Source organism: Phyllopteryx taeniolatus, chromosome 8 (assembly GCF_024500385.1).
Source record: "Phyllopteryx taeniolatus isolate TA_2022b chromosome 8, UOR_Ptae_1.2, whole genome shotgun sequence".
In the NCBI taxonomy this organism is placed as follows: domain Eukaryota; kingdom Metazoa; phylum Chordata; class Actinopteri; order Syngnathiformes; family Syngnathidae; genus Phyllopteryx; species Phyllopteryx taeniolatus.
The window spans coordinates 10,668,017-10,681,774 of NC_084509.1; the positions used below are offsets into that span (position 1 = coordinate 10,668,017).

General features: G+C 42.0%; 1 protein-coding gene across 1 annotated transcript; it reads right to left on the reverse strand.

Annotated features, from left to right (window-relative positions):
* Positions 1-4,086: 4,086 nt before the first annotated feature.
* On the reverse strand, positions 4,087-12,128 carry p2ry1 (purinergic receptor P2Y1). The gene is made up of 2 exons (XM_061782862.1): positions 11,826-12,128; positions 4,087-8,244 (listed from the first exon to the last, which is right to left on the reverse strand). Exon 2 carries the CDS (start codon positions 8,215-8,217, stop codon positions 7,159-7,161), a length of 1,059 nt encoding a protein of 352 aa, XP_061638846.1. The 5' UTR covers positions 8,218-8,244; positions 11,826-12,128; the 3' UTR covers positions 4,087-7,158.
* Between the last annotated feature and the right edge of the window lie 1,630 nt (positions 12,129-13,758).

Genomic DNA, 13,758 nt, shown 5'->3' on the forward strand with positions numbered 1-13,758 from the left:
TTTTGGAATACATGTCTCAAAAAAGCCAAAGTAAAAGCAAAAGACACACCTAGAGTTCATCAACTGAACTCTCATGAGATCAGATCTACTTTTTGTGCGACTTTAGAGGCATATTTTAGTAGAATTACGACTAGTACAACTTCAAGTTAACAAAAAGCAACACAGTAGCTGCAAATCGGAGAGTCTTTCGCTCTAAAACCAATCATCCATCCATTTTATTATCTTTTTATCCTGTTCAAAGTCATAGAGAGCTGGAGCCTTTCTCAGCTAGCTTTGGGCAAAAAGCAGAGTATACCCTGGTCAATAACAGGTTACATATTGTCGCTGTCGGGTGGAAACCCCTTATGTCCAAACATGGACAAGTTAATATTTTTTCCCAAATCAATACTTGTGGTCTGTCCCCACATTGTCTGCTATTATTACAAATGATTTACCAATTTAAAGTCATGAATATAGCTTGAGAACATATATTAAGTCTTTTAGACACTCTGCCTCTTCCTCACTCATGTCATTTCAAGAGTTAAAGTCTGGGTTTTTTTTTTTTTAGACAGTAATGAGTGAAAATAGCTTGGTTAGATATATTTGAGTAAGCATGTTTTGTTAAAAATAGATTGCTGTAATCGTTTGTGCAGAAGGAACTGGTTAGCCACAAAAGTCAGCTCATCGTTTTATCGATTTATTGCATCACTCTTGGCTCTGTGACCTTTCGAAAAATAGTTTGGAAACATTATGCAAGCACAGTCGTTTGCTTTTGAGAAGTATTAAAGGCTTTTTGTCTGGTTGGGGTGTCCGCGTGAGCGCCAACATTGATGTGGATGGCTGGCAGCGGTGACATGTCTGCACTATTTTAAGCAATGACGGCGCAATAATAATTGTTTTTTTTTTTGCACATTAAATTAGCGATTGAACATGATTTTGGGGTGCTGTTGTGCTGATGTTGGTGCAGAACACTATTAGATATAATACACAGTATAAGGTATAACACCAGGTTGAACAATGCGGTGTTTGGTAACTCAAGCAATATGGTGTTTTTTGATTTCCTGAAAAGTAGTGATTTTGGAGACGATATAGACAGAACCATTCACATGCACTGCAAAACCATTGTAACCAACCAGTCGTCACCTGTGCAGAAGCATCCATAGCTCCTTTAAGGATTGGTCTTTACACACAACTGTTTTCATTCAACTACTGTTCCTTGTCTAAGGATTTACAATTGAAGCTGTGCAATTAATATGCTAATAAAAGCACCACATTGTCACAAAGTCCCTCGTTTGTGGTTTTGCTGCAGACAGGTGGCTCCCCTGTGATGGATGTGTTTGGATTCCCCTCCGACCTAAACACAAACACATTGTGAGTGTCCTCACTGTACACCTCCTTAATAGTTGTCCTCAATGTCTTACTAAACTCTATTTTTCAAGAGTTTAATTCCACATTTGGTACCTTGCTATCATTAATCAAAGGACACACACAAGAGGAGACATAAATCTTGAAGATTTAAGGGCAGCTGTCGACGCTGAACTCTTGTTTTGACAAAAGAAGCAACAAAACAGCAAGGAAAAAGGTCTTCATCACCTTCAGGCGTCCAAGCAAGGAGGAGATCGAAAACGTTTTATTTACACGCTAAACAGCGAGATTGGTGCCCACAGTGATGTGTGGCCCCCGGGGTTTCTGGCCCACACTACCCCTCCCTCATTGCAACAGACACAAAAACGGTCTTAGGATAAGCTCCAAGAAGGAAGGGCTACTCTTTTATTCCTCCCCTCACTCCTTTGCGTCCTCCTGGCAATGTTGAAAGAAAAAGTCAACAACCCTGCAGAATGAGAAGGAAGAAGTGGAGGAGGAGGAGCAGGAGGAGGAAGAGGAGGCTTATTAAGAGCAGTTGACATACAGGAGATGATTTATTTAAAATATTGATAAAGACATTGTTTAAGTGGCACACAATCTAGCGGACAAAAAATTCAGGGACTCACAATTTAATCAATAGTTTAATCAATTAGGCCATATCCATAGTTCCCCCTAAATCTCAATTCTTCATCTTTCCAACTTGGTTTGATTTTCAACTACTGCGGAAAACTGCAAAAAAACAAAACAAAAAAACACCGCACTGAATGCATTAGTAAGCAACACAAAATGCTAACAGACACCAACAACAGTGGTATCCAGCATTTACTTCTTGGTATGGTGTAAAGGAGAAAAATGTAATCTGAGAGGAGACTGAGGTCAACAAGGTCTTGTGTTCATGGTATGCTAACATGTTGACAGCATCAGTTGGCCTTGGGACACGCAGTTACAAATAACTGCAATGGAACAGAATGAAATTATCCTGTATTCTTTTATTGATATGTAGTGAAGAGGAAACATTTTTTAAATGAGACGAGACTGAGGCAACAGTAAAAAGGACACAATACTGCGGTATCCAGGGTACGCTAACATCACCATATGTCTATTTTTATTTCTAGCCATATAAATTAATATGGAAAAAAAGCGTATTGAAAGGAAACTAAGGGCAGCAAGGAATCGGAGTGCTGCAGCCAACTTGAGACTGGGACTACGCTAACACGATGAACGCAACAGTTGGCCATGGGTTCCGTTAACAAACTGCAACAATGAAAGGGACTGAAGGCTTTTTGTATTTACTTCTTGGTATGGGGCAGAGGAGAAAAGTGTGATTGAAAAGGAGACTGTGGGCAACAAGAAATCCATGCATTGTAGCCAAGTTGACACTGTGGAGTACAATAAAACAATGTCCGTGGTATGCAAACATGTTGAACGCATCAGTCAGTAAAGAGACACGCTATGAAATAATCAAGAAGAACAGGGGTCTCCTGGATTATCTTCTTGGTGTGTAGTAAAGTGAAAAAAAATTATCCAAGAGGAGACTGAGGGCACAATGAAAACAAAGGGCTCCAGCCATATAGAGACTGTGGAGTACAATACAATGCAGACCATATGTTGATTTTTGCATTTCTAGCTGTGTATATTAAGATGAAAAAGCTATATAAAAAACACTGAACACATTGAAACACATTAAAGGCATCAGCCAGCGACGAGACACGCGAACATAGGAATGAAGAAGAATGGGGTTCTGGTGTATTTACTCAAAGAGGCTCGAAGCAGATATCCATGTTTTGTTTCTAAATACAATAAATATGTTTAAAGTGCTGAAAACATTTGCAAAGACTTATAACCATATAGTGCTGAATTGTTGAGATATAGCTTAAGGATCTTTTTCACCGTTTGAATTTTCCTGATTTTGTGGGCAGGGCTAAAACACAACACAACGATGGATTGACTTTTTAAAGACAGAGGCAGATGGCGAGCTGAACATCAACACCACCATCCGACTCTGCAGTGCGCATTTTACGACAGATAGTTTTGCAAACATTCACCAAGGACACCATGGCTTTGTGGGTAACTTGTTCCTAGTGAATGGGGCAGTGCCGACTGTCTAACTAGCTGGGCTTCCTCCTACCGTGCCACTGTCGTCAGGTGCCGTGTTCGGCTGTGACATTATGTCACTGACAACGAGGGTAAGTTGACTTGTGTGCTTATTTTTACGATTATAGTCCACAAGAATCATTCAGTTTTGAAGTTGAGCCTCCTAATGTGATTTTACATTGTATAAGCTATCACCCACTCAGTATGTTTGATTTCTTTTGGCGCATCCATTCGACACGCCCACAGCTCCTGGGAGCTGGGAGGTGGCCTTTATCATTCAGGTTTTGAAACCTGTTTTTATATACTTAGTGATTTTATTTATTTATTCAAATTTGGTAGGATTGTTAACATTACTCTTCTCTGTCGTGTGTCAAATTTACATGCCATTTTTGGACCTGTTTAGTGCCTCTTTAAATGTGGTAAAAGGAGAGAAAATATTATCTGAGAGGGGACTGAGGGCATCAAAGTGGAGAATGTGGAGTACAATATACATCACTCAGAACGAGGAGAAAATAATGGAGGAGAATGAGAGCCCTCAGTATTTACTTCTTGGTATGAGGTAAAGAAGAAAATGTTTACCCAAGAAGAAACTGAGGGCGGCAAGAAAAAGGAGTGCTGCAACCAAGTGGAGACTGTGGAGTACAATAATCCAGTGTCCCCATGTTTATTTTTGTCATTTATAGCTGTGTATATATACTAGGGGGGAAAAACAGACTGAGCAGCCAATTGGAGACTGTTGGGTACAAAATAGCAGTATCCATAGTACACTTACTGTCAGCAACAAGACAAACAACAACAGCAGAGGAGAACGAGAGTCTTGGGTATTAACTTTTTAAAGACACGTTTTTTTCCAAGAGCAGACTGAGGGCAACGTTCTAATACTGCAGTGTCCAGAGCTAAGACCCAGTTGTCCTTTCTAGCCAAGTATCCACAAACGTGTGGATGATAAATATGTTCAACAATGGGCGACCAGCAGTGTTTTACATCACCAAGGTACTAGAGCCAATGGAAAAGCGTCACGCAAAGTGAGCACCTTTTGAACTACAACCAAGATAGTGAGCTAACTTCCAACTTTTCCTGTAGGACTTGATGTCTTTATACCTGTCTCACTCTCCTGTGTACGTGCAGTGTCAGTGTATCTCCAAGTGGCTCACTTTTAAAACATGTTTATGCTCCACATAGTCAAGTTTTAGAAACAGGATTTGCTACTGGACTCCACACACACACACACACTAACAACATCCTGTACACTGCAAATAACATTCATTATGGTGTTGTATACACACAATACTGTTGATATTCTCTTCTTGTTTTGTTGTTGTAGCCTATGCAGGTTAACAAGATGGTGGCCACACAGCTGTTACAAGCTCGGAGCTGTCAAGCTGCCAAAGCACTCCACCGCAGGGAGGGGGAAGAGGAGGAGGAGGAGGAGGAGGAGGAGGAGGGAGACAATCCCCTCCCACCACCCCCACGTTCAGTGTAGTGCATTAGAAACTCCATGTCAGTGCGTGTATTCACTGGACAATTCATTAGGAACACAATCAAATGCAATCCAAAACAAGAGCTGCATCATGAACGCACTAATTTCTCTCTGTATAATGAAGTGCAGTTGCAGCTCTTGTATTGACAGTCATTAGGTGTACCTAATGTTGTGTCCAGTAAGTAGATAGTCATTCCAAGTCTATTACGCCCACCCTCTTCCCCCCAGCTGCTTAACAGCTATCGACAGAGTGTATGCTCGCTGACTGCAGAGGACAGGTTCCAATCTTTTTAATCTCTTCTTCTCCTCAGGAAATTGAAGAGCGAAACCTTTTAGTTCAGAGTGTAAGAGCATCGACTGTCTGAAGTCCTCACGGGGATGATGTCAAGGCCACAATATTAGGCACAACTGGACAATCTCATGAGATGTAGCATCCCACTGAGGCGCTCCACCTAGCCATCCATCCATTTTCTATACCGCTTATCCTGTTCTTTTTGCGACTTATTGCGGAAATGGTTCTGACTTCTCAGTACAACTTAAGCAATTATATGCACAGATGATGTATCAATACACTTATTATAGATGACACTTATTAATACCAGCATTACCTAGAAAACACCATTAGGTGACGCCATCTCTCATCAAACACCTTCCTGTTCCCTCCATTAGGTTTCAGGCTTGTGACTTGTTTTACTGCATTTCAGTTTCATGACAAGGGGTTCAGTTACTTTTACACTTGTATGTCAGTTGGGAAAATTAAAATGTGGTTTTAAAAATTGCCATTACAGAAAATACAAGTCTTCATAATTTCCAGGGTTTGACCTCACAAAAGATTACATTATTTCCTACGGTAAAAAAAATAAAAGAATTTTGAATTTAGAAGTGTGACATTGACTAGTCGCTAATCGGTTGTTTTTGACTTGAGGCGAAGGCAGAGGCACTTCCAGCAACAGATGAGTGCGCTGAATACAATTTCTTTGTCACCTTAAATCATTTAAATAGTTTTCTCTTTCTGAATGTGTAGCTTTGGTAATTGAGGAAAAACCTGGCTCAAGCAAGATTTTGAAAAACATTTCAGCCCACACTATCAAAGTGGAAGGACAGTGTGGAATTATTCCACTAAGAGGTCCGTGATTGCAAACTATTCAAATTCCCACCATGAAGAACCAGCTCATGTGATGGGCCCAGAACGAGGACAGGTTTCCCCATTTAGCCAAGTTGTGAAAATGTCCCTTGGCTGTCCCAGTGACAAACACACTGAGTGAGAGGATTTTCTATCTGGCTGGAAATACAGGGTACATCACGCAGCCCACATTCTTACATGTATGTTCTGCGGTGTATGAGCTGCCCATTGTCGGTGAACATCGACCATTGCAAATAATCATATTAATTACAGTACTGTTCTGAAAAAATATCAATGATTCATCAGTGACTAGATGACTGAAGTCACAGTTTAATCACATTAGTGTCAACTTGAAAAAAATCTGAAGTGGTGCTACCGTGCAACCCGTGAATCGTTGTCTATATGTGCCCTGTGATTGGTTAGCAACCAGGTCAGGTTGTACCTCGCCTCACGCCCAAAGACAGCTGGGATAGGCTCCAGCTGACCCTCCACCCAAATGACAACAAATGCCATAGAAAATGGATGCCTGGAATTTCTGTGTGAAATCCTCCTATAATCTTCTGAGATGATGTTAAATGGAGATATGTGCTGTGCTTAGCAAAGAAGACCACGATCCAATGTGTGCCCCCATGCCCTAAGTTAACAGCATTGTTACTTCCCAACAGTGACGTAGCGTTTAGCATGTCTGCCTCACAGGCAATGGGTTCTGAGTTTGAATCCTCCTACGTTGCAAAAACATACGTGGGGTTCATTGAAACTCTAAATTGTCTATATGTGACCTGCGATTGGCTGGTGACCAGTCCAGCGTGTGCCTCACCTCTCGCTCAAAGTCAGCTGTGATGGGCTCCAGACAAGCACTATAGAAAATGGATGGATGGATGTTAACCAGCATCACAGAACATTTCAACACTCAACATTATTATTTTATGAATTGGGTCTCATTCGATTTTGTAGGTGTACCTAATGTTGTGGCCGGTTCACTGTATGTCACGTAAGACAAGACGTGCACAACAACACAGCACGAGAGCGTATCCACGTTGACATTTTAGACAGATTTAAAATGGCCTCCGGGTCCGCACAGTGCTTCCATTATCCAACAGTGCAGATAACGGCGGCTTCACATCCGCCCCTCCCCGTTCTCCACGTACTCCGCCAGGCTGTTGAGCGCCGTCTCCTCACTCTTAGACTGCAGCGCGTTGTCCTTCCTAGACGGCTTCTTGGTGGCCCGCGACAGCTTCCTCCGGAACGTGTCTCCGGCCAGGAAGTAGAGGATGGGGTCCACGCAGCTGTTGAGGCTGGCCAGACCCCGGGTCACCTGGTAGGTGGCGTAGACGCGGTTGTTAAAGTCGCACATGGCGGGGCTCTGGAAGTACAGCCGGGCCCGCATGTTCAGGTTCTTCATGACGTGGAAAGGCAAGTAGGAGACAGCGAAGACGGCCAGTACTATGATAACCAGGTGGATGGATTTCTGCCGCAGCGGCGCGTTGTTCATGTCGTTGCAGATTAAAGCTTTGACGATCATGCCGTAGCAACAGAAGATAATGATGAACGGGATGCAGAAGCCAAAGACAGTTAAAGTCATGCTGTAGATAAAGTAACCGGGCAGCTCATCCTCCGTGGTGGTGTCGTAGCAGGTGGTGGTGTTGCGCTTGGAGCCCGTCCGCGAGTAGTAGAGGATAGGAGAGATGGCGAGGACCACCACGGCCCACACCAGCGCGCTCGTGATGACGGCGTTCTTCTTTTTGAGTCGGCCCAGGGACTTGAGCGGGTGCACCACGCCCGTGTAGCGGTGCACGCTGATGCAGGTGAGGAACAAGATGCTCCCGTACAGGTTGACATGGAAGATGAAGCGCTGTAGCCGGCACAGCACGTCGCCGAAGATCCAGTCGGTCTTGTTGAAGTAGTAGAAGATGAGGAAGGGCAGCGAGAATACGTAGCAGAAGTCGGCCAGCGCCAGGTTGAACATGTACACGGAGATGCTGCTCCACGGCCGCATGTGGCACACGAACATCCAGATGGCCAGGCTGTTGCCCACCAGGCCCGTGATAAACACCATAATGTAGACGATGGGCAGGTAGTAGAACTGGAAGCCCGTCTTGGTGAGTGAGCATCCTCGTGAGTGGTTGTGCAGCTCGCTCACGTTCAGCAGGGAACTCAGATTGAGGTCAGAGGTCATGGTGTCTGTCAGGGGCAGGGACTTGACCTTTGATTAGAGAAGATCAAACAAAGCATTAAAGACAGTGTAAAGTGAATTGAGAGATTTGTTTCTGATTACATTATACATGTTTGAAGATCATTGCTGAAAATGTGCAAACACTGAGAAATGCATAGTACTCAATTGTGGAGATATAGCGGTCTTTTTCACCATTTCAGTATTCCGGATTTTTGGTGCCGTGGCTAAAACAGTGCCCAGTGTCGCACTTTGGTGCTCCTTCCCCACTATAGAAGAACTTCAATGCCTTACTTCGCACCAGTGAATTGCAATCTGCACAATTGCAATATGCATTTAGCTAGCTAACTATGCCTATTCCCAGAAAATGCATCTTCCCTTTGGATGGTCCTCTGGCATGGCCACTTTAGAGCGCCTTGTTGTCAGCTGTGAGTGTGCACACGTCATGCAGAGAAAGGCGAATAACAAGAAGGAGGGATTTTTGTTTTAAAGTCTGACTTGACAGCCAGCTTGTTGACCGACCGGTGCTTCCGGCTGGCATGGACGCTTTAGAGTGCCTTGTTGTTGGCATTGAGTACACGCACCTCACAGAAAGAAGCCAGGAGAACAAAATAAAAAACAATTTCTAGTCTAGCATGACAGCCAGCGTGTGGACAGGGGTTTCATGCTAGCTACTTTAAAGTGCCTCGTTGTTGCATCATGGAAAAGCCCTGTGAAGACCTGGTGGGATATATTAAAGCCACTGGAGGCTTTCACTGGATTTATCTATTTTTGCAGCTCAAACATGTAGTTATGTGTAGGCATTAGAAAGATACTCAATGAAGTACTCGTAGCATCCGTTTTTCCAGGTTGTAGGAGTGGTATTTGATTGACAGCTGGGGGAGGGGGGCGTGGTTTCAGTCCATTCAGTGATTCAGTGGACACGCCCACAGTGTTTGTGAGTGGAGAGAATGGGACTTTAAGGAAACTGACATTTTATACACACATTGGACTACATTTCCTTAATGGGGGGTGAACTCAATTACTTGATTAATGTAGCGTACTATGTCGCTTATCCTGTTCCCGGTTGCAGGGAGCTGGAGTCTATCGCAGCTGACCGGGTAAAAAGTAGATGACATCCTGGACTGGTCGCCACTTAATCACAAGGCTTGTATAGAGACAGACAACCTTTCACACTCTCACAACCCTCACTGCCTGCACCAAAGTCAGGCCAGTAAATGGATTTTTATCCATCCATCCATCCATTTTCTGAGCCGCTTCTCCTCACTAGGGTCGCGGGCGTGCTGGAGCCTATCCCAGCTGTCATCGGGCAGGAGGCGGGGTACACCCTGAACTGGTTGCCAGCCAATCGCAGGGCACATAGAAACAAACAACCATTCGCACTCACAGTCATGCCTACGGGCAATTTAGAGTCTGGATTTTCATTGTTATTTAAATATCATTTCAAATGGGGCCCCATTTTGGTGAATTGGTAAGCGCGTCTGGTCTGCCTCACAGTTGAGAATCTCTTGGTTTGAATCATGGCTCAGACCCTCCTTTGCGAAGTTTGTATGTTCTCCCCGTGCTTGTGGGGGTTTTCTCTGGGTGATCCAGCGTCGTCTCACATTCCAAAAACATGCTTGTTTGCTTCATGTAAGACACTAAAATTGTCCATAGGACTGAAGGTGAACATACATTTTTTTTTTTGTCTATGTGTGCCCTGCAGTTGAGTGGTAACCACTCCAAGGTGTACTCCTCCTCTTGCCTATAGTCAGCTGGGATATGCACAAGCTGACCCAGGACACTAATGAAGACAAGTGCTATTGAGAATGGATGAATGGATTGATTTTAAATGGGATGGGGAAAGCTCTTTTGGAATGTTCTGAACTCCTGTTTTCATGCCAGTGTCCTATTGAGCAGATTAAATATGACGACCTCATATATCCGTGCCAGTTTGTGTGGATATAGCCAAACGTCCCACACAGTTTACTTCTTTATACTGCAACCTTGTGAGAGTGGATCAACACTACCTCTGCTGGTTGCAATCGTGTGCTGGACTCCATTTTGCCTCCATTGCTTCCAGACTCGATTAATTCACAATTGACCCATATTGATGCAATTCTTTCCTGACTCAATGAAATTTGGTATAGAATTTTTTGTTTTGTTTGTTTTTTGGGGGGAGGGTGGGGGGGTGTTATGAACTCCTTATGGGTTATGAACCCATGTCAGTTTCCTCGCAGATGTTGCCAAAACTTCTGCCATGTTGTGCTTCTTTAGATTGCAAAGTTTTTGAGACTGAATCAACAGCTCCTCTGCTGGTTGCATCCAAGTACTGCATTACATTTTTTGTCCTCAATCGATTCTACACAATTAGTCACAATCTTAATAATCAATTAATTGATGAATCTGTTCATCCCCTGCCAGAGGGGAAGGTGTAGCCCCAGCTCAGCTCGGTTTGCAGCCAGTTTTCCACTTCTCAATAATACCGTGGGGAACTGTAAAAACCACATTGAACGCGTCACTCAATCAAGGAGACATGCGACAAAACAAAAACAATGGAGGAGTACAATGGTCTCTTCTATTAATTGTCTGTCTCATTAAGGAGACACACTTTATCCGAAAAAGCAGACCGCTGCAGCAAAGTCAAAAATGCGATAGATATATAACACTGCAGCGCTAGAAGTCAACGGGGTAAAATCAATAGCATCACATTTATTCTTGTCATTTCTCAGTATATCCTCAATTGTTAATCTGAGGATCTTCTTAACCAATGAGTGAACAGCAGTGGTTTATGTTGTCAAAACAGCTTGCTTGCATCCCCAGCTGACTGCAAACAGTACCTAGTAAAACGAGTGTTGGGCCGGTTTGATACTGTACACCCCGGACTGATCACATATCACATTTACACCTGAATGTACTGTTTTTGTAAATCTTCCATTTAGATTATTCCTCACATACTAACAATTTATCGCGATAATCACTTAAGCCACTGTGTTTCCCCTAGATTAGTTTTTTTGGTGGGGTGGGGATGATGGGTGTTAAGAATTCCCATTTTCATGAATTTTTATTCCCCAAGATTCAATTGAACACACACACACGCACACGCACACACAACCCAATTACTTCTTCACTGACCCTCAGCTGTTAGTGCTGTGGAATCAAACCTGTGTCCTTACTTTATTCGAACCAGGAACCTTTTTGCTTATAGTGCAAACCACAAGATCACTATGTTGCTCAAACATATACACTGCACACACACACACACACACACACACACACACACACACACACACACATATATATATATATATATATAGGGTCATGAATTTCCTCTAGATTCAACTGAACACATCACATACATATATTGACACAGTGGGCAGTCTTCCAGCACAATCGCTGGTGTTCGTTCAAGGGCATTTCATTCCTTCTTGTTTGCAGTGCAAACCACTTGATCACGTTTATGCTTTTGCCTGTTACTGCACCATAAACACCATATATGCATTTGACACTATTGCATTGCAACAGTTAGCTGCACGCCTTTATTGCATTCGCATGCCTAAGTAGTTGCGCACAAACTTCACATTTTCAGAACACACGCACCCGATCAGACACACAGGCGCGCGTAGTGTACTCACCACTCAGCTCCACTTGTAGCCCACATTCCTATTCCCACTTGGGAGATGGTAAAAACACCAAGCTGAGTCAGGTGTCTCCGTTCGGTCCGCTTGGAAAAGTTGCGCACTTTCGACCTTACAAGCGCTGACGCACCGAGGCAGCGTGTGCGAGTATGTGCGCGCGTGTGAAAGTCAGTTACGTGTGTGGGCGCTTGTGCGTGGAAGTGCAAGGTGGCCAGCAGCAAGACGGCGTTGGTGGTGGAAGGACAGAGCAAAGAAAGAAACAGACAGCTGCAGACGTTGGCATGAATGAACTGCGCGGGGAGAGCGAGAGAGAGAGAGAGAGAGAGAGAGAGAGAGAAAGCAAAAACCACTCAGAAGCTTCCCTGACGCACCTCCTCCTCTGTTCCCGAACTCTAGACTGTGAAATCAGCCAGAGATTATTGAATGAGCCCTCATAATAATAATATCCCATATCTCACATGCCAATGCATCATTTTTAGGGCCCTACAGTGTGTGTTGCAGCCTTTTGGGGGGTTAGAAAAGAGACATTTGAAAAGCCTTATTAGCTGCAGGATATTGAATGTATTGTGGTTCATTGAGTCACAACATTGGGTACACTTGCATTTCAAATTGTGACTTTTTACAAAGGTAATAATGCTCACTGTCGATTGACACGTCCACTGAGCTAATTGTTTTGAGTTGTTGTCCATTTATGTTCAATATAATACATAGTAAAACAATTGATGTATATAGATTTTAATCTAAATTCATTTTTAAATGCATAATTCATTTAACTAAGCAGAGAAAAATTATTTTTTGAAATATTAATCATGATAACAATAATAATTTAGTAATATAACAATATATAACAGTACTCATGCATTTACAACATTTGTTTTAGTTTTTTAAATTTTGAAGACATTTACATTTAGAATTATTTGAAATGTAATACATTTGAATACATCCAATTAATTACATTTTTAATTAATTCAATTTAATTGATTTGTGTTTTTTACAATCAAATAAAAACATATTTAAAAGTAATATACAATAATTTTTTAATATTAATTAATTTATATTTAAACATAATCCATTGTAATTTAATTTGAATAACTTGAATTTGAAACACTGTTATGCAGCAAATAAAACATTTATTTAAATAGTCAGAGAAAATATAATGTAACAATGAAGATAATTATGAGCTCTGATTGAGAAAGTAATATATATTTGGAATTTTAAACTATTGTATAATAATCAAGGACTGAGTTAAAAAAAGCACAGGAAAGAATGACAATAATAATGCTAAATTTGGCTTTTTATATTGAATAAGACAACTAGTACTGCATCTAATTTACAATAGTTATTACAAATTAATTTTAGTAATCATAGAAAAAAAACGCTCAGTTATGATTGACATTGTCATTAAAAAGATATTTGTAGTTTGAGTCAATTTAAAGGGAAGAACTCTTTTAAATTAACCATTTCAATTACATCATTAACTGTTTATTTCTAAATAACATCTATTTTAAATGAGCACTTAAAACTGAGCATTATTATCCTTATAGTCAGTATTTTTTTTTAGATCTTCACGTGATTATTACCCAATGTTTTGTATGCACATGGTGATAGGGGTCATGGCTTTATAATTGCTCTCTTTGCCCAAAATAATCCTCTGCAGTCATTAAGGGCAGCGGACTATAAATAAGAGGAACAAGCTCATCATGACTGTCACTTGTGTGTCTCCTGCAGGACTAGACAGCACAATGTGAGGGAGAACAAATGACAGCAGGTGAGGGTGCGGGCCAAAAGGTAAAGTTAATAACATTGTGATGCCAAACATCTCAAAGGAGAGCCAAGACCGTAGCAATAATCTAATGCATCTTATTCATGAAACGCCTATCTAGAAACATGTAAAGATTACTTACAGCCCATCTAGGATGAAATCAGACGA

What these genes read in the sequence shown, in the direction of transcription:
- p2ry1 (XM_061782862.1), bottom strand. Translation starts at nt 8,217, where the DNA reads ATGACCTCTGACCTCAATCTGAGTTCCCTGCTGAACGTGAGCGAGCTG.